This window comes from Peromyscus maniculatus, chromosome 5 (assembly GCF_049852395.1).
Source record: "Peromyscus maniculatus bairdii isolate BWxNUB_F1_BW_parent chromosome 5, HU_Pman_BW_mat_3.1, whole genome shotgun sequence".
Classification (NCBI taxonomy): domain Eukaryota; kingdom Metazoa; phylum Chordata; class Mammalia; order Rodentia; family Cricetidae; genus Peromyscus; species Peromyscus maniculatus.
The window spans coordinates 38,770,801-38,789,434 of NC_134856.1; the positions used below are offsets into that span (position 1 = coordinate 38,770,801).

The following is an 18,634-nucleotide window of genomic DNA, read 5'->3' on the forward strand; positions in this document are numbered from 1 at the left end:
CATCAACATGTCTCCTCCCTAGGCTCTTTTGCCCTCTGGGGTCCTTTGCTCCCCTGCCAATCTGGATCCTGGAGGTGGGGCTGACAGCTGGGATGAGGCCCCGCCTCCAGCTCCCATCCAATCAGGATCCCTTCCTCCGGGGGCTGGGCCCACAGGCGGCTCTCCAAGCCTCTAGCTCCTGCACTAGGCTCACAGCCAGGGATGATGTGCTGCTGCTGCTGCCACTGCCCCTGGCGCCGCCGCTCTCAGCGGCTACCCTGTGCCCTGACGCTGCTGCTGCTGCTGCTGCCGCCGCTGGGTGAGTGTGAGCGTCCTGGACGCAGGCTGCAAGCCTTCTTGCAGGTCTGAGGCAGACGGGATTAGGGTGTTGGAGCAGAGGGCTTGGGGTCCGGACCAACAGTAAGAGCTCTAGGAAAGTGATAGTGGCTTCAGGTGGACAGTGTCCTGCAAGCAGCTCAGTTGTGGGAGGAGAGGTTTTAAATTCTTTTTAAATTCTCCCTTTTCTGACAAGGGAGTTTGTGGTCCCTGGTAAAACTCAGGCCATGGATCCCTGGGCTTAGAGTGACCAGCTTTGGTCCCTACCCTGCTTGCTCGGCTTCAGCAGAGACCCTTGTCTTTGGGAGAGGCAGTGGGGGTGCCAGTTGAAGCTCATGAAAACTACAGAAAGACTGCCTTCTGCCCAAAACTTCATGCTTCCGGACCCTATACCCCTGCATCCCTGTCTTTGACCTAGAGCCCCAGAAACTAGAGAAGGAACTGAGCTCTGGACCCAACACCCCCTTCCTGTTCCCACATCTCACACCTCCATGTGCATCACAGTCCAGATCCTATCTTGAGAGTCAAGACAAGTGATCTCCAGATACCCTGAAGTTCCCTGGGGGCACCTCCTTCACGCTGAGTCATGTCCCCAGAGCACTACCAGGTAAACCAGGTCCTGACGAACGGACCCTGGCTCATTCTCTCAACCATTCTCCATTCCCACCCCACTCCTAGTCTTTGTACCCCCTCTAGCTGTGGCCTCTGACGGCCTAAACCGCTGTGATACCATATACCAAGGCTTTGCTGAGTGTCTCATCCGCCTGGGGGACGGCATGGGCCGTGGAGGCGAGCTACAGACCGTCTGCAGGTACCAGCAGGTGGGAGGTAATGGGCCGGTGGGAGGCACCACCCCATAATCTGTGCCACTGGGGCAGCAACCTCAGGGCCTTGACTCTCTTCCCACTCTGAAATCTGCTCTAACTCCCCTAACCCCATTCTGTAACAGATCCTGGAATGACTTCCATGCCTGTGCCTCTCGGGTCCTGTCCGGCTGCCCAGAGGAGGCCGCTGCAGTGTGGGAGTCACTGCAGCAAGAAGCTCGCCGTGCCCCCCACCCAGATAACTTGCACGTCCTCTGTGGCGCCCCTGTGAGTGTTCGGGAGATGGCTGCTGGCCCAGAGACCAACCAGGAGACACTGCGGGCCACAGCCCCTGCCCCCCTCGCTCCAGCCCCGGCCCCTTCCATGCTTGCTGCTGCTCTGGCACTTGCCTGCCTCCTGGGGCCTCTGGCCTAAAGAGTCTGGTTGGCTAGCCAACAGTGCCCTTGCCTCCCATCACTGCATGCAGTGGCCGCCGTGTGGGCTCTGCAGAGTGTGCATAATTCCCATTAAAGGTGTTTATATTTGCATCAAGCTGGTTTCTTTCTCCTAGCTGTGGCCCTCTTGGCAAAGGCAGGGGCCCCCAGAAGCCGATCCCAGCATGGAATGGGTGTGGCTCAGGAGCTCCACAAGGGACTCATTCATCCTTACAAACATTTATTTCATGATGGCCGCGTTGAAGTTTCTTTCCATTACACTATAGATCCCAGGAGTACCTTGGGTCCCAAGAGCCCTAGTAGAGACCCGAGATCTGCCGGAATGCACAGCCCTTCTGGGCCTTCCCAGCCCGACAGGGATGGGGGATGGGGATCCAGTGGGGTCCAGAACTCACCCCGAGTGGCTAGGTGAGGTCTTCCTCAGGCTCCTTGTAGCCTCCTGATGCCTTACCTGCACCTCCCTCTGCTAAACTATCACCTCAGCCTTCAAGACATGCGCAGACTCAGTGCTCAATCTTCTCTTCTGCGGTCTGGACTGTCCCAAGAGAAGCCCACCCAGAAGCCCTTATCTGAGTCCACATGCAAACCCCTGACAGGATCTGAAGTTACACAAGTTGAAGCCATAACGAGGGGGGGGGGGTCTGGCTCCTGCTCTCCAGAAGCTTGCTCTTTGGGGTTTGCAGTGAAGAAACAAAATGATTCAAGAAGGTGTTTTGGAAGCAATAAAATGAGAAAATATGTGGTGTGGGGAGAGCCCCTTTTCATTCCAGTGGGGCCAGAAGAACAGAGAAAGTTAACACTGTCTTTTTTTTTATTATTATTATTATTTTAAAGATAAGGCCTTCTTTTGTAGTTCTGACTAGCCTGGAACTCACTATGTAGACCAGGCTGGCTTCAAACTTGGAGTGATCCTCCTGCCTCTACCTTGGTGCTGGGATTACAGGCATATGCTGCCATTTGTAGCCTTAAACACTATGACTTGTAGACTTTGCCATGCTTCTTCATTGGCTTCTGTTATTCACTCCCTCTACTTTCTGGGTTGAGAAACTGATGCTTGTGTTAAGCTCCTTCCCTCTTACCTACAAGGTCCTGCATAAACCATTTCCGTATTCCTGCAGAACCAGCTCTACCTACCCAGTCCTTGAGGACAGGAAGTAGCACATGGGATATGATAGCTCATATGGACAGCAACCTTCCGAGTGGCTTGGAAAGGCTAGGCAAAGTATTTGCCACTCAAGCATGCGGACCTCAGTTTGACCCCTAGGACCTAGGTAAAACGTCAGTGTGGTGGCATGCACTTTCAGCCTTGAGAAGGCAGAAACAAGTGGATTTCTGGGGCTTGCTGGAGAGCCAGCCTAGCTAGCCTAATCTGTGAGCTCCAGGCCACTAAGAGAACCTATCTCAAAAAACAATGTAAATGCCACCTGAGGAATGACACCCAGGGTTGACTTTGGTGAACACACACACACACACACACACACACACACACACACACACACAGTGCAGGCCAGTGAGACAGCTTGGCACTCGGAGAGTAAAGCCATATGGTAGAAGGAGAGAGATCTGACTCTGATGAGTTATCCTCTGACCTCCACATAGGAACTGTTGTATGTGTGCACATGTACTCATGTATAAGGAAATAATAAGGTGAGGTGACAGGTGGTGGTGGTGGTGGTGGTGGTGGTGGTGGTGGTGGTGGTGGTGGTGGTGCACACCTTTAATCCCAGCACTCAGGAGGCAGAAGCAGGTGGATCTCTGTGAGTTCAAGGCCAACCTGGTCTACAGAGCAAGTTCCAGGACAACCAGGGTTATACAGAGAAACCATGTCTTAAAAAACAAAACAAACAAAAAATAGATAAAAATCAAAATTTGTCATAAACAAAAAAAGAAGTGGTACAAGAAAGGTGAGCTGATGTGGAGAGGGATTTATAAAAGAGAAATGACGTGGGGGAGAGGAGGAACAGTCAGGTGTAATAAGCTCTGTTTAGACCTGAGGCGGAAGGAGTCTCTAGAGACCTCTTCCCAAGTGTACAGGAGGGACCCTCCCTCACCCAGGCACTCTCCCGCTATGGCTGGCTCCACCCTCCCATTAGCAATCCTTCTCTCTACCCTGACTCTACCCTTGTTCCCACACTTCACCGACCCAGATTTATTTTTCAAAATTTTATTTTTATTTAGGTGCATTCATTTTATATGCATGAATGTTTTGACTGCATTTATTTATGTGTACCATGTGTGTGCCTGGTGCCCTCAGAGGTCAGAGGAAGGTGCCACATCTGGAATCGGAGTTGTGGAAGATTGTGAGCTGCCACAGGAGTACTGGGAACTGAACCTTGGGCTCTACTAGAGCTCTAAACCTCTGAGCTGGCTCTCTAGTCCCCTCATTGACACAGGTTCTGATCTCCACCTCTTTCAACCAGTTGTTGCTAACCTCTTATTCTTGAAGGAGAAAATCCTGAACCAGGCAGTGGTGGCACACACTTCTAATCCCAGAACTCAGAGGCAGATGGATCTCTGAGTTCCAGGACAGTCTGGTCTACAGAGAGAGTTCCAGGACAGCCAGGATTACACAGAGAATCCTGTCTCAAAATAACAACAAAAAAACCCCCAGCAAAACAAAAACAAAACAACCAAAACACACACACACATACACAAACACACAAAACAAAACAAAGACCCAAAAAACAAAAAACTCTACGAAGCCAAAAATCCTGAATCTGCTGCCTTTGGCCACCAGAAATTTCCTGGGAGAAGAATGACATTTCTATTTTTGGGGGTATATCTTTTTTGGAGGGAGTCTCATGTAGTCCTGACTGTCCTAGAATTCATCACATAGACCAAGCTGGCCTCAAATGCATAAAGTCCTGCCCACTTGCTACTTGAGTACTGGAACTAAAGTTGTGTAGCACCTTGCCAGGGCTGTATATCTGTTTTATCTGTTTTACAAAACGCATTTGTGTGTGTGTGTGTGTGTGTGTGTGTGTGTGTGTGTGTGTGTGTGTGTGTGTCTGTGTCTGTGTCTGTGTCTGTGTGCCTGTGGGTATGAGTGCTTGCGGTATGCCATAGTATACCCTCACACAGATACACATGCAGGCAAAACACTGACATACAGAAAATAAAAAGAATAAATTATAAAAAAAGAAAGCGTGCACTATGGAGTATGTGGAATGAAAGAATCTGTAACTTCAACATAGGCATTGTTATGGTCAACAAGACCTTGGACTGAGAATAAATCCAGTGTACAGGATATGTCATTTTGGGACATCTCCCTCAGCCTGGGCATAGGGTTGGGGGTGGGTGGGATAGGCTGGGGCTTCAGATCCTAAAAGTTTTCTAGACCAGGTAAATGGCCAGGAGCAGCCAGCATGCTTCTCTGAGCAGGGCTGGCTGCTCTGGCCAGCCATTGTTGGGGATTACCATCCTCATACAGTGACCTATTTTTACCCTGATGTTTCACTCCCTAAGTCCCTACTCTTCCATGGGCTGGGTTGGGAGGATAAGTGGGGGAAGAATTTGCTCTCTGGTCAGGGGCTTAAAGGCTTTATGGGTTTTATCTCAGAGCTAGAGCAGAGGGATGGGATGATAGCCAAGATGCCGGGGCCTGGACACAGCTGCCTAGGCCTGAGCATTAGTGACAGTGTTCTACAGCTGTAGGTCTGTAGACAAAGTATAATTTATTGTCCAGATGTTCTGGGTCCAGTTGCCATCACACCAGTACACTTCCAATGCCATGCCTGTGCTTTTCCCTATAGCCCAAACCATGGTGAATATTTGAATAAATATTTGTTAATTTATTTGCCAAACATCTGTCAAATGAATGTGATGTTTAGATTCTGACTGTCATCAACCCTGGAATTCTATATTATTTTTAACTTTTTTTTTTCAGACAGGGTTTCTCTGTGTAGCCCTGGCTGTCCTGGAACTCTCTCTGTATACCAGGCTGGCCTCAAATTCAGAGATCTGCCTGCCTCTGCCTCTCCAGTGCTGGGACTAAAGGTGTGCACCACCACCGATTGGCTATATAGGTTTATAATCATAATAAGACTAGGAGAAAAAAAGACTAGGAGAAACAGTATGTAAAGTGGTGTGAGGGAGATGTCTTCCCTAAGAGTTCATACAACTGTGGAAATGTCAGAACTGAGATTTGATCCCAGGTTTGGTCTCAAAGTCAATGTTCTTTTTTAAGACAAGGTCTCACTGTGCAGCAGCCCTGGCTGTCCTGTCTCTATATAAACTATGCTGGCCTTGAAGCCACCTGTTTTTATATTGACCATGCTGGCCTTGGAACCTCTGAAGATACACCTGCCTCTGCTTCCCCAAGTGCTGGGACTAAAGGTGTGCATCAAGAAGTTTGTTAAAGTCCATTTTTTTTTTTTTTAGCAATTCCACTGCACTTTGGGAACAATTTTCATTGTTGCTGTTTTGAAATAAGGTCTCAGTTTATATTCCAAGCTGACCTAGAACTCATATAGCCTAGGTATTCTTGACCTCAAACTGTAATACTTCACTAAATTCCTGAGTGCCAGGATTACAGGTGTGTGTAAACACACTGGTAAATTTTTTTTTGAGATAGGACATCAGCATGTAGCCCAGGCTAGCCTCAAACTCAAGATTTTCTTGCTGCTGCTTCCAAAGTACTAGGATTACTGGCTACAAGTACCAACATATTAGGCTTTGAAACAACTTTTTTTTTTGAGACAGCGTTTCCCCGCGCAGTTCTGGCTGTCCTGGAACTCAGCGATCCATCTGCACACACACACACACACACACACACACACACACACACACACACACACACACACACACCCTGATCGCTGGGATTAAAAGGCCTGTGCCACCACGCCCAGATTGCTAAGGATCTTTTAGAAATCTTTCTTTACCGCCTGGTCTACAAAGCGAGTTCCGGGACAGCCAGGGCTATACAGAGAAACCTTGTCTTGCGGCGGCGGGGGGGGGGGGGGGGGGGGGGGGGGGAAGAAAAGAAGAAAGAAAAAAAACAAAACAAAAAACCCACAACTGTGTAGAAGTTGGTCCAAAACTGACTTTTCCACAATTCAGAAATTAACATATCTGATTGTCTGAAATTGTTTCAATCGCAATTTTAAAAATAAATTTTAAGACCAGCGTGTAATCCAGCATTCCAGGAGGCTGAGAGAGAAGGATTCCCGAGAGTTCGTGCCCGGCTTGGACTACTACATAGTGTGTATTCCTGGTCAGCCAGAGCGACAGAGTCAGATCGAGTTTCGGATAAAACAGAACAAACAGATTTAATTAACGAAATCTATGTCAGCCATCTGCGGAGATCCACAAGCAGTTGGAGAAACCTCTGGGCTCCCTTGTGTTCTCTCCTCGCCTTTCAAGAGCCCCTTCATCTCCATAATCTTGACATTTCTTCCCAGATTCTCCGTCTTTACGTTTCCCAGCACACTTCCCTCCCACCGCCCTCCCCTCGCGGCTTCGAGCCACAAGTAGACCCACCCTCCGGGAGAGCCCTGCGTTGATTGGCAGGCCCTCCGGGGACGCCCACCGCGCACACCGACCGGAGGGTCCGCCTCGCTTCCTCCCCCGCGGGCCGCCCAAGTTTGTTTTGGCGTCAGGCGCGCGCAGTAGTGACGCCACGACGCTGACGCGGGAGGATGGCGGCGGCGTCCGTGGCCTGGGCTGGGAGACGGTGGGCTGAGCCGCCGAGACTCCGAAGAGCCCGCCGCTCGCGCGAGGTGAGGCCTTCCGGCTCGGGCCTTCGGCCTGACCGGCGTGAGGGGCTGGCGAGCTCGGCCGCTGCGCGGGCTTGGCGCTGCCGGGCCGCCGCAGTGCCACTCCGAGCCCTCGGCCCCTTGTGCACTGGGGCCTCCGGGCTGGGGAGCAGGCCGGGCCGTGGCTACCCGCGGTCGCCGGGCATGGCCTCAAAACCTGCGGCGGCGCTGGGCCCGATGGACTTGGTCAGCTGCCCCGTCTGCCGCTCAGCCGTCCCGCGTCCGGCGCGGGTCAGGTTGATCTTAACCTTGTGTGCGGCGCCTGCTCCACTCCCTTCCTTTGCGAGTAAACGCCAGGGTCCTGCGGGGGCCATCGATCGCTCCCATGTACTCGCTGGAAAGAGGGCCGGAGTCCAGCTGGGTCGCTTGCACGGCATACCGGTCATACTTACAAGGAGAGCCCCATCCCCGCTCAGTCCTCTACGAAGCTACTGAAGTGATAATTCCCTCCCCCAGATCACTAGTTAAAACTGCCTCCCTAGTCACTGTAGGGAAAAACTTAAACCTTGTAACCTGCGGCATTCAGAGCTCTTCATAATGCGATGAGGCCTATCCCTTCAGTCAACTGTTGGGCACTGTACTGCGTTTATGTAGTGTATTGTTGAGGCATGTGAGCCTCCTGTTAGCTCCGTGGTTCCATACCCTTGAGGTTCAGATAAGCTGCTTTCTCGGTTTGTGAAACTCTTCTTTCCTTCCACCCTCCCCCACCAGTATAGGAAACTTACATATGTCCTTTAAAATCTACCAGCGATGTTTTTTCCTTGGAAAACTCTCCCTCGCTTTCACATAGTGGTAGCGTTTGGTTAAAGCTACTGCGACACTGTCTTTTGAGTGGATCCAGATTAAGCCATAGTGTGGAGCGTCTGTCACAGCCAGCATCTGAGATAGTCTTAGCAAACTCGTATGTGTGTGATAGGTGTTGCATCCGCTTCAATCTTAATGACCTAAAACTCTCTTGGAGTAATTTTTCAAGATACAAACTCAAGAGTTTTACTCTTTTAATTTTTCGAGACAGGGTTTCTCTGTGTAGCTTTGGAGCCTTTCCCAGAACTCACTCTGTAGCCCAAGCTGGCCTCGAACTCAACAGAGATCCGCCTGCCTCTGCCTCCCGAGTGCTGGGATTAAAGGAGTGCGCCACCTAGGCCAGGCTAAGAGTTTTACTCTTAGTAGAAATGGTGGGATACAGGCAGGCAGTGGTGGTATACACCTTTAATCCAGCGTTCGGGAGGCAGAGGCAGGGGGATCCAAGACAGCCAGGGCTGTTACAGAGAGAAACCCTGCCTTAATTTAAAAAAGAAGAAAAAAGAAAAAGGTAGGATATACTTCTAATCCCGACATTTATAAGACAAAGGCAGGATAATTAGTAAAGGTTACACAGTAGGTTTAGGACCACGAGATCCTGTCTCAAAAACAACCTAAAGCCCTGGGAATGTGGCGCATACCTGGGATCACTGCACTCCACAGGCAGAAGCAAGAGGATGCTCAAAAGTTCAAAGACAATATGATAGGAGTTCCAGGCTCTCTTGGGGAAATTTTTTTCACTCTGTTTTTTGTTGTTGTTGATGGTGGAGATTGAACTCAGGGCCTGTACTTTTATCACTTAGATGATAGTAGGCTACATGGTCAGCTTATGATTTGGTTTCAGAAGTTGTGTGGTAGCCCAAATGCTATAACCCCAGCATTGGGGAAACTGAAGGAGGAGGATTACCTTGGGTATGAAGCTATCCCAGACTGTATATCGAGTACCAAGTCAGCCAGGGCTGCATAGTGAAACCCCATCTCACAAAACAAAACAAAAACAAGAAAGAACCAAGATATGAGATAGAAATCTGTATTTTTGTTTGTTTGTTTGGTTGGTTTTCCAAGACAGGGTTTCTCTGTGTAGTTTTGGTGCCTGTCTTGGAATTCACTCTGTAGATCAGGCTGGCCTCGAACTCACAGAGATCCACCTGCCTCTGCCTCCCGAGTGCTGGGATTAAAGGTGTTCACCACCACCGCCCAGAAATCTGTATTTTTAAAGTTGTTTTTAAGTCTTCCTCCCCTGTATTGAAATTGATCCCAGGTATTTTGCATTCTACCAACTGAGCTGTATCCCCATTTCAGAAATCCCCATTTCCAAAGCAGGGCATGGTGATGCACATCTGTAATCCCAGCATTCTAGAGGCTGAGGCAGGAGGATTGCTGTGAGTTTGAGGTCAGTCTTGCTTGTATGGTGAGTTCCCCAGACCATCTTGGGCTACAGAGTAGGACCGTGTCTTGAAAAGAAAATGAAAAAAGGCTGAAGCTAATGACATTACTACACTTCTTGGATGAAAATTTTGTGTTATTGCCTCAGGAAGCTGCTGGTCTTGTAGACTAGTGTTGTGGATTCATTGCCCAGACCTTGGGAAGACTTTGAAGACCTAAATTAGATTACTGGCTTTTGTGGTTTTTTGTTTTGTTTTGTTTTGTTTTGTTTTTGAGAAAGAGTTTCTCTGTGTAGTGCTGGCTGTCTTGGAACTTACTCTGTAGACCAGCTGGCCTCGAACTCAGAGATCCTGCCTCTGCCTCCCGAGTGCTGGGATTAAAGGCATGCGCCACAGCTGCAGGGCCAATTACTGGCTTTTTAGGATCCTGAGAGTCTTTCAGTTCTATTTGCCCAGATCCAAAATAGGAGAGTCATGTTTACTTCAGTAGATCTCAGTAGATTGTAGATGGGTGAGATAGCATACATGAAATGCTTAGTACAGTTGAAATTCTCTACATGGAAGCCAGTTTATTAATGTCCATAGTGTCTTTCATCATTTTTTTTCCTTTCAGTGTTGGGTATCAAATCCAGGGCCCTATGCATACTAATCAAATATATGTCAATTATAATACTGAGCTATTGAGCTAGCTCCAGAAATTTTCATATCTCTCTCTCTCTCTCTCTCTCTCTCTCTCTCTCCTCTCTCTCTCTCTCTCTCTCTCTCTCTCTCTCTCTCTCTCTCAATTTTCATCTTTGTGTGTGTGTGTGAGAGAGAGAGAGAGAATATATCTGTGTGTGTATATCAGAGAGAGAATGTATGTGTATGAGAGAGTGTGTGTATGTGAGAGAATGTGTGTATCTGAGAGAGAGAATGTGTGTGTGTATGTGAGAGAGAGACAATGTGTGTGTGTATCTGAGAGAGAGACAATGTGTGTGTGTGTATCTGAGAGACAATGTGTGTGTGTATCTGAGAGAGAGACAATGTGTGTGTATCTGAGAGAGAGTGTGTGTGTGAGAGAGAGAATGTGTGTGTATCTGAGAGAGAATGTGTGTGTATGTAAGAGTGTGTGTGTGAGAGAATGTGTGTGTGTGAGAGAGAGAGAGAGAGAATGTGTGTATGTGAGAGAGAGAGAGAATGTGTGTATGTGAGAGAGAGAGAGAATGTGTGTATGTGAGAGAGAGAATGTGTGTATGTGACAGAGAATGTGTGTGTATGTGAGAGAGAATGTGTGTGTATGTGTGAGAGAGAGAATGTGTGTGTATATGTGAGAGAGAGAGAATGTGTGTGTGAGAGAATGTGTGTGTATGTGAGAGAGAGAGAGAATGTGTGTGTGTATGTGAGAGAGAGAATGTGTGTATGTGACAGAGAATGTGTGTGTATGTGAGAGAGAATGTGTGTGTGTGTGAGAGAGAGAGAGAGAGAAAGAGAGAGAATGTGTGTGTATGTGAGAGAGAGAACGTGTGTGTGTGTGTGTGTGTGTGTGTGTGTGTGTGTGTGTGTGTGTGTAGGTGACAGTTGGTGCTCTCCACATGTGAGTGTCAGGTTGTCAGTCTTGCAGCAGGTGCCTTCGCCCACTGAACTCTCCTGCCAGCCCCATTGTGGTTGATGGTTTTGTTTTGTTTTTCCCTGGTACTGAGTGTTGGACCTGGTCAAGAACTCCAGCAGTGAGGTATCGCCCCAGCCCTCTTTCTCACTTTTGGTTTTGAGATAGGATTTTACTAAGTTGCCAAGGCTGGTCTTGAACTCACTCTGCAGCTAAGAGAGGTCTTGGGATTTTCCTATATCTCAGCTTCCTGAGTAGCTTGGATTATGGGCCTTGCCCACCAGGCCCAGAAAATGTCATCTTTTAAAGTTGTTCTTCATATTGAACTGTGTGTAGAAAGCTGCCTTGTGTTTTGTGGTTTCTTCAAGGTCACTTCTAGGCATCGGAGAACTCTGATGCCACTGCTTCTTGTCAGATAGATGCAGTTGGCCACTCCCTAGAAGGGCTTTGGGATCTAACGCACTAGAGGATAAGTTTGCCGAGTAAGCAAGTTCTCTAGGTCTAATTGTGATCCTGTGCTAAAATTGTGTAAATGAGCCAGAGAAAGTTCAACCTCCAGGAAACTTGTTTGCCTCTGACAGTGAGCTGTAGTTTCACATCTCTGATTTTCTTGGCACTTTCGACAGAGTGCCCTTGAAGCACTGAGTGCCTGTGGAATTTGAAGTAGATGCTGAGGTCTTGTGTCAGAGTCACAAGGTCATAGTTAAATGAGTGAGAGTTTGATTTGGCCTGTTGTTTGGCTTTGTAGTATGAGCATGTTATATGAGCAGCTCTGCCCTGCCTCAGCGCTTAAGCAGCTGTGTGAGGATGTGACTGTGCTGTAAGCGGCTGAAGCCATTGACCCTTACACTGCAGTGGAGCCGAGAGCAGCTGTGTCCATGGGTCCAGTGCACAGCAGGGCCATTCTCTGCCCATCTTGGCATATGGAGAAAACCTGAGAAGTAAAGCTCTAGAAAGAGGTAAGCAATCCTGATTATTGAGAGCTGGAAAGAGGCTTATCCAAACACCCTTCACTTCCAGAAATCTTAGTATTAGATTGGCTAGGTCATCACTGCACTGATTTTTGATACAGTCTTGCATTGTCAGGGTATTAGATGTCAACGTAATGAAACCGTGATGTTTTCATTTGCTGTAAGGAAATAATCTGAGAGACTTTTTCAGGCTACAGGTTTGAAGTGGCCTTTCAGGGCATCATAAAAATGATGGTCAGCTGGACTTAGTGACACACCCCTTTAATCCCAGCCTTTGGGAGGCAGAGGCAGGCAGATCTCTGTGGGTTCTAGGCCTGTCTGGTGGTCGCCGTTGCTGCCACCGCCACCATCACCACCTGGCTTGTTTTCATTTTATGCACTTTGGTGTTTTGCCATGGGTGTTGGGTTCCCTGGAACTAGAATTGCAGACAGTTGTGAGCTGCTATGTGGGTGCTAGGAATTGAACCCGGGTCCTCTGGAAGAGCAGTCAGTACTCTGAACCCCTGAGCCATCTCTCCAGCCCCCATATCTGTATTTCTGATGGTGGGGTGTCTTAGAGTTGGGCAGCATGACAAAGTGAGGAACATAAAGGAAACCTTGGAAATCTCACTGTCAGCAAGATGGGGTTGCTGTCTACCACTGTAACCATGGAGGACTGTGTGTTCAGCTGTAGTCCTTGGACAGTGGGGTCCCAAGATACTATTTTCTAATGAGAAGCCATAGTTGGGCATGGTGCTGTAAGATTATGGTGCCAGCCACTCGGGGCTGAGACAGAGGTATTGCTTGAGCTTAGGAGTTTAAGACCATCAAGGGCAATATACACTCCATCTCAAAAAATAATAAGGAAATGAGTAAATAATAAAAACTAACAATTGTGTCAGCACACATCTTTAATCCCAGCACTCGGGAGGCAGAGCCAGGTGGACCTCTGTGAGTTCAAGGCCAGCCTGATCTCCAAAGCGAGTTCCAGGATAGGCTCCAAAGCTACACAGAGAAATCCTGTCTCAAAAAACCAAAGGGAAAAAAAACAAAAACAAAAAACCAGAAACAAACAAACAAGCAAAACCTAACAATTATGGCAGCACACATCTTTAATCCCAGCATTCCAGAGGCAGAGGCAGGCAGATCTCTGAGTTTAAGGCTGCCCTGGTCTACACAGTGAGTTCCGGGATAGCCAGGACTACACAGAAAACTCTGCTCAAAGAAAAAAAGAGAGAGACAGAGAGAGAGAGAGAGAGAGAGAGAGAGAGAGAGAGAGAGAGAGAGAGAGAGAGAGAAAGAGAACAATCATTAATGATATTAAAAGTTAAAAGCCAGGCATGGTTGTACACATCTGTAATCTTAGCACTTTGGGAGGCTGAGGCAGGAGGATTCCATGTTCAAAACCAACCTGGCTAAATAGGGAGACCTTATTTCAAAACAACAGAAAATGCCCCATAAAAGTTAAAACATAAGAGAAAGTGACATATAAGTGCTCCCCTCCCCAGACAGGGTTTCTCTGTGTAGCCCTGGCTGTGCTGGACCTTGCTCTGTAGACCAGGCTGGCCTTAAACTCACAGAGATCTGCCTGGTTCTACCTCTCGAGTGCTGGAATTAAAGGGTGCACCATCACCGTCTGGCACATAAGTGCTTTTTAGGAACAAATGCTGTTTTTTTTTTTTTTTAAATAATTTATTTAACTTTATTTAATGTGCATTGATGTGAAGACATCAGAACCTGGGGAACTGTCTTTTAGCCATTTGAGATTCTTCTTTTGAGAATTCTCTGTTTAGCTCTGTAGCCCTTTTTTAAATTGGATTGTTCAGTATTTTGATGTCTAGTTTTTTGAGTTCTTTATATACTTTGGAGATCAGTCCTCTGTCAGATGTGGAGTTTGGTGAAGGTCTTTTCCCATTCTGTAGGCTGTCGTTTTGTCTTATTGAACGGATCTTTTGCCCTACAAAAACTTCTCAGTTTCAAGAGGTCCCATTTATTAATTGTTGCTCTCAGTGTCTGTGCTACTGGTGTTATATTTAGGAAGTGATCTCCTGTGCCAATTCGTTCAAGAGTACTTCCTACTTTCTCTTCTATCAAGTTCAGTGTAACTGGATTTATGTTGAGGTCTTTGATCCACTTGGACTTGAGTTTTGTGCATGGTGACAGATATGGGTCTTTTTGCCATCTCTTACATGTTGATATCCAGTTATTAATTAAAAAAAAAAAAACTATGGGATACCAGGCGGTGGTGGCACATGCTTTTAATCCCAGCACTCAGGAGACAGAGGCAGGTGGATCTCTGTGAGTTTGAGGCCAGCCTGGTCTACAGAGCGAGTTCTAGGACAGCCAGAGCTGTCTAGGGTCTAGAGAGATGGCTCAGTAGTTAAGGACCCTGGCTGCTCTTCCAGAGGATCCACGTTTGATTCTCAGCAACCACATGGCTATTCACAACTATTTGTAACTACAGCCGCAGAGAACCTGATGCCCTCTTCTGGTATGCATGGCCACCAGACATGCATGTGTGGTGCACAGACATACATGCAGGCAAAACATCCATACACATAAAAAGAAATAAATTTAATTTGATTTATTTATTTTTTGGTTTTCTGAGACAGGGTTTCTCTGTGTAGCCCTGGAACTTGCTCTGTAGAACAGGCTGGCCTCAAGCTCAGAGATCCACTGGCCTCTGCTTCCCGAGTGCTGGGGTCAAAGATATGTGCCACCACCATTTATATAAAATAAATATGTTTATTTTCTATTTAAAATAAATTTTAACAATTAATTATTTTAAAATAAAAAACACTACCAACAAAATGGGGCTGGGATACACCTCATGTTGAGCACCTGCCTTGCATGTGTGAGGCCTTTGGATTTAACCTCCTCATAACAAGGACAAAATGTATCTGAGAAGGAGGAGGACTGGCGGAGCAGCTCAGTTGGTAGGTGGAGTGTTTGCCTAGCATGTAGGAAGCCCTGGTTCAATCCCTAGCACCTTATAAGACGGGGCATGGAGGTGCAGGCCTGTGATCTCAGTCCTTTGGAGTAGAGGGAGGAGGATCAGGAGCTCAAAGTAAATGTCAGATGTCTTCTCTATCACTCTCTTTCTTATTTAAATTTTTTTAGATTTTTTTTTTTTTTTTTTTTTTTTTTTTTTTTTTTTGGTTTTTCGAGACAGGGTTTCTCTGTGTAGCTTTGCGCCTTTCCTGGAACTCACTTGGTAGCCCAGGCTGGCCTCGAACTCACAAAGATCCACCTGCCTCTGCCTCCCGAGTGCTGGGATTAAAGGCGTGCGCCACCACCGCCCGGCTAAATTTTTTTTTTTTTTTTTTAGATTTATTAATTTTATTTTATATGCATGAGTGTTTTGCCTGCATGTATGTCTGTGGAGGTCAGAAGATAGCATAGGATCTCTTGGAACCAGCGTTAGGAGTAGTTGTGAGCCACCATGTAGGTAAGAATTGCAGGCCAATGGTCTCCAGGAACTCCTTCCTTCCCTCTCTTCAGAGTCTTGGGATTGCATTTCTGTGTCGCAGTGTCCAGCTTTTTACATGGGTGCTGGGCACTCAAACTCAGGTTCCCATGTGTTTAGGACAGATAGTTTACTGACTGAGCCATCCCCCAAGCACTAGTTTCCAACTTAAAAAAATGACTTTTGCTGTGCTGGGTTTGAACGCCGAGCCTCTCGCATGCTAGGTATGAACTCTGACACTAACTGTATTTCCAGCCCTAGTTTTTCATCATGTTAAAGAATGCTGCTGTGAATTTTCTCATGCACTTATCAGTAGCAGGCCTTCTCAGACTACCAGCCTCCAAATACAGAGACTTCTTATAGTTATGAATGCTCAGCCTTGGTTTATGCTTGTTTCTTTTCTTTTTTTTTCTTTTCTTTTTTTTTTTTTTTTTTGGTTTTTCGAGACAGGGTTTCTCTGTGTAGCTTTGCGCCTTTCCTGGAACTCACTTGGTAGCCCAGGCTGGCCTTGAACTCACAGAGATCCGCCTGGCTCTGCCTCCCGAGTGCTGGGATTAAAGGCGTGCGCCACCACCGCCCAGCTTTATGCTTGTTTCTAGCTAGCTCTTATAACTTAATTTAACCTGTTTCTCTTCATCTACGTTTTGCCTTGGATCTTTTTACCTTTCTTTCCTTCTGTATGTCCTATTTTTCTGCTTCTTCCATGTCTGTCTCTCTTCAGCCTAGATTCCTCCTCCTACTTATTCTCACTCCCTGCCAGCCCTCCTCTGCCTAGCTATTGGCCATTAGGCTTTTTATTAGGACAATGAGGTGCCTTAGGCAGGCAAGGTGCAACAGCAACACAGTTTTACCTAGTTAAGCAAATGCAGCATAAACAAAAGTAACAGTCTTTACATAGTTACAGTAATATTCCACAGCACTTATCTGTACCCTTAGGAAAGTGGTTTTGTAGTATTGTTTCTAGAAGTGAGATTGCTGTGTTAGTCTCCCTGTTGTAGAAAGCAGAGTTCTCTTCAAGTCTGCAGCTGCTCCTGTTCAGAAGTTTTTCTCTAAAATGGCAAGAATTTTTGTCTGGTGTATGTTTGCCTTATGATGATATGATGATGATAAGTACAGTTTAGCAATTACTAATTCTTGAGATTCCTCAGAGATTTCTGTCTTTTTTTTTTTTTTTCCTCCCTTCGATAGGATTTCTCTACGTAGCCTTGGCTGTTCTGAAACTCTGTAGACTCTGTAGACCAGGCTGGCCTCAGTCTCAGAGATGCAGAGACTTGCCTGCCTCTGTCTCCTGAGTGCTGGGAATAAAGGTGTGTGTCACCACTGCCTGGCTTGGTTCAGGATCTTTATAGGTGAAAGGTTATCTTGCTTTAATGTGGGGGGAAATTGTTGGTATATGGTATTGGAGAGAGGCAATCTTTTCCCACCATTGCGAGACATTTACAAACCTGGACTCTGTGTCTAGCTAGCTCTTTACTCCTGGGCTTCCATAGAGTTAGGGCTGCAAGCTTGTGGACAAACTTACTTTGGAGTTCAGATAACCTCCCATTGTTGTGGAGGATGTTGAAACACCATTGTGGCTTCTTTCTGCCCCTTGAAAATGCCTCAGAGTCTTTCATTGTTCCCCACAACAAATAGGAATCCAAGTGGACTCCGCTTCTTCCCTCGTTGCTGACAGACAGTGAATGCTTCCTGAGCTCAGCACTTTGCCAGGTACAGAGGGAGTCCTGGAAAGCTGAGAAACAAGCCTTCCTCCAGGAGCTGACTGTGGTGTGATGAAAGGCAGTCTAGAGCAGAGCTGTGGAGCAAGGCTGAGCGGCACATGCCTGTAATCCTAGCACTCAGGAGCTTAGGCAGGAGGATTACTGCAAATTAGAAGCCAGCCCAGGTTACATAGTGAGTTCAAGGTCAATTAGGGCTACATAGCAAGACTGTCTAAAAAAGAAGAAAAATAGAATAAAGCTGTGAGCTGCATGACAGAACAGGGCTCTGCAGAGGTGTGTTGAGTCACCACCTTAGTGACATGAGGAACAGTTCAGGCTTTGACTTGCTAAGGTCAAGTTCTGCTGGGCCCAGATACTTCTGGAATCTTGACTGTGCAATGAAAAGATCCTTGGATGGAGAAGCACGAGACAGGAGTCCATGCTTGTCCAGTACAATTTGAGAGGTCTGGACAAGTCTCCTTACCTCTCTTGGCTGGTCCTTTCTGTAGTGTCAGGGAAGACAGAGTTGCCAAGTGACCACTCCCTCTGCTACTGCCCAGCATGCTTGGCCTTTCCCGGAGGAGTGGCTTCCGTCAGTCTAGGATCTGAAGGTGTAGAGCAGACCCTGGAGAATCAGTCAGTTTCTGTGTTAGCTTTGTGACCTGGTATAACATGACCCTGGGGAGTCTCCCCCCTGAGGCTGCTTGCCCACTCATCCTGTCTACTCCAGTACCCATGCTGGCTACTAAGTTGGGCCCATACACAAGAAAGCTCAAGGAATAGGTTCTTCCCACGTTTTTGCCAGTCTCCACCATTTTCCCTGTGTCTTCATTTTCACTCCATCACTTTGGGAAGAGAAGTTAACAGATGTGATTGGAGTTGAGCATTCAGAGACAGAGACAGGTGAATTTCTATGAGTTTGAAGCCAGCCTGGTCTACATAGTTCCAGGTTAGTCAGGGCTACATAGTGATGTGATTGGAGTGTGGAGCTGCTGTGATCATCTGGAGGGTATTACCTATGGCCCCCAGCTTTCGGAGCTACCACCTTTTCCAATTTCAACCCTAATTTGGATGATAGAGTGCTGATAGCAGTCTACTGTTACCTCTGAAGTGTTTCTGCTTGGAATAAACATAGTGCTTTATTGCTGACCTCAGATCTTTGTGCAGGCTTTGTTTAAAGTGAAAAGTCTGGATTTTTTTTTTTCTTCTTTCTTTCTTTTTTTAGGTTTTTCGAGAGACAGGGTTTCTCAGCTGCCCGGGAACTCCCTCTGTAGACCAGGCTGGTTCCAACTCACAGAGATCTGCCTGCCTTTGCCTCCCAAGTACTGGGATTAAAGGCATGCACCACCCCCCCACTGAGGGTTTTTTCTTTATAAACCTTATTTTTCTCATCAAGTGTGTATGTAGAGATAGCTAATTAG

The 18,634-nt window shown here is 47.1% G+C and overlaps 2 protein-coding genes across 2 annotated transcripts in view; both read left to right on the top strand.

Annotated features, from left to right (window-relative positions):
• Positions 1–80: 80 nt before the first annotated feature.
• On the top strand, positions 81–1,666 carry Nrn1l (neuritin 1 like). The gene is made up of 3 exons (XM_016005369.3): positions 81–298; positions 994–1,126; positions 1,265–1,666. The coding sequence occupies exons 1-3, from the start codon at positions 202–204 to the stop codon at positions 1,551–1,553; spliced, it is 519 nt and encodes a 172-aa protein (XP_015860855.2). The 5' UTR covers positions 81–201; the 3' UTR covers positions 1,554–1,666.
• Positions 1,667–7,105: 5,439 nt separating this feature from the next.
• Pskh1 (protein serine kinase H1) overlaps positions 7,106–18,634 on the top strand; it is a 34,779-nt gene continuing 23,250 nt past the window's right edge. Inside the window, exon 1 of the mRNA XM_042277609.2 lies at positions 7,106–7,290. The gene's annotated coding sequence lies outside the window, so the exon portion shown is untranslated. The remainder of the gene's footprint in view (positions 7,291–18,634) is intronic.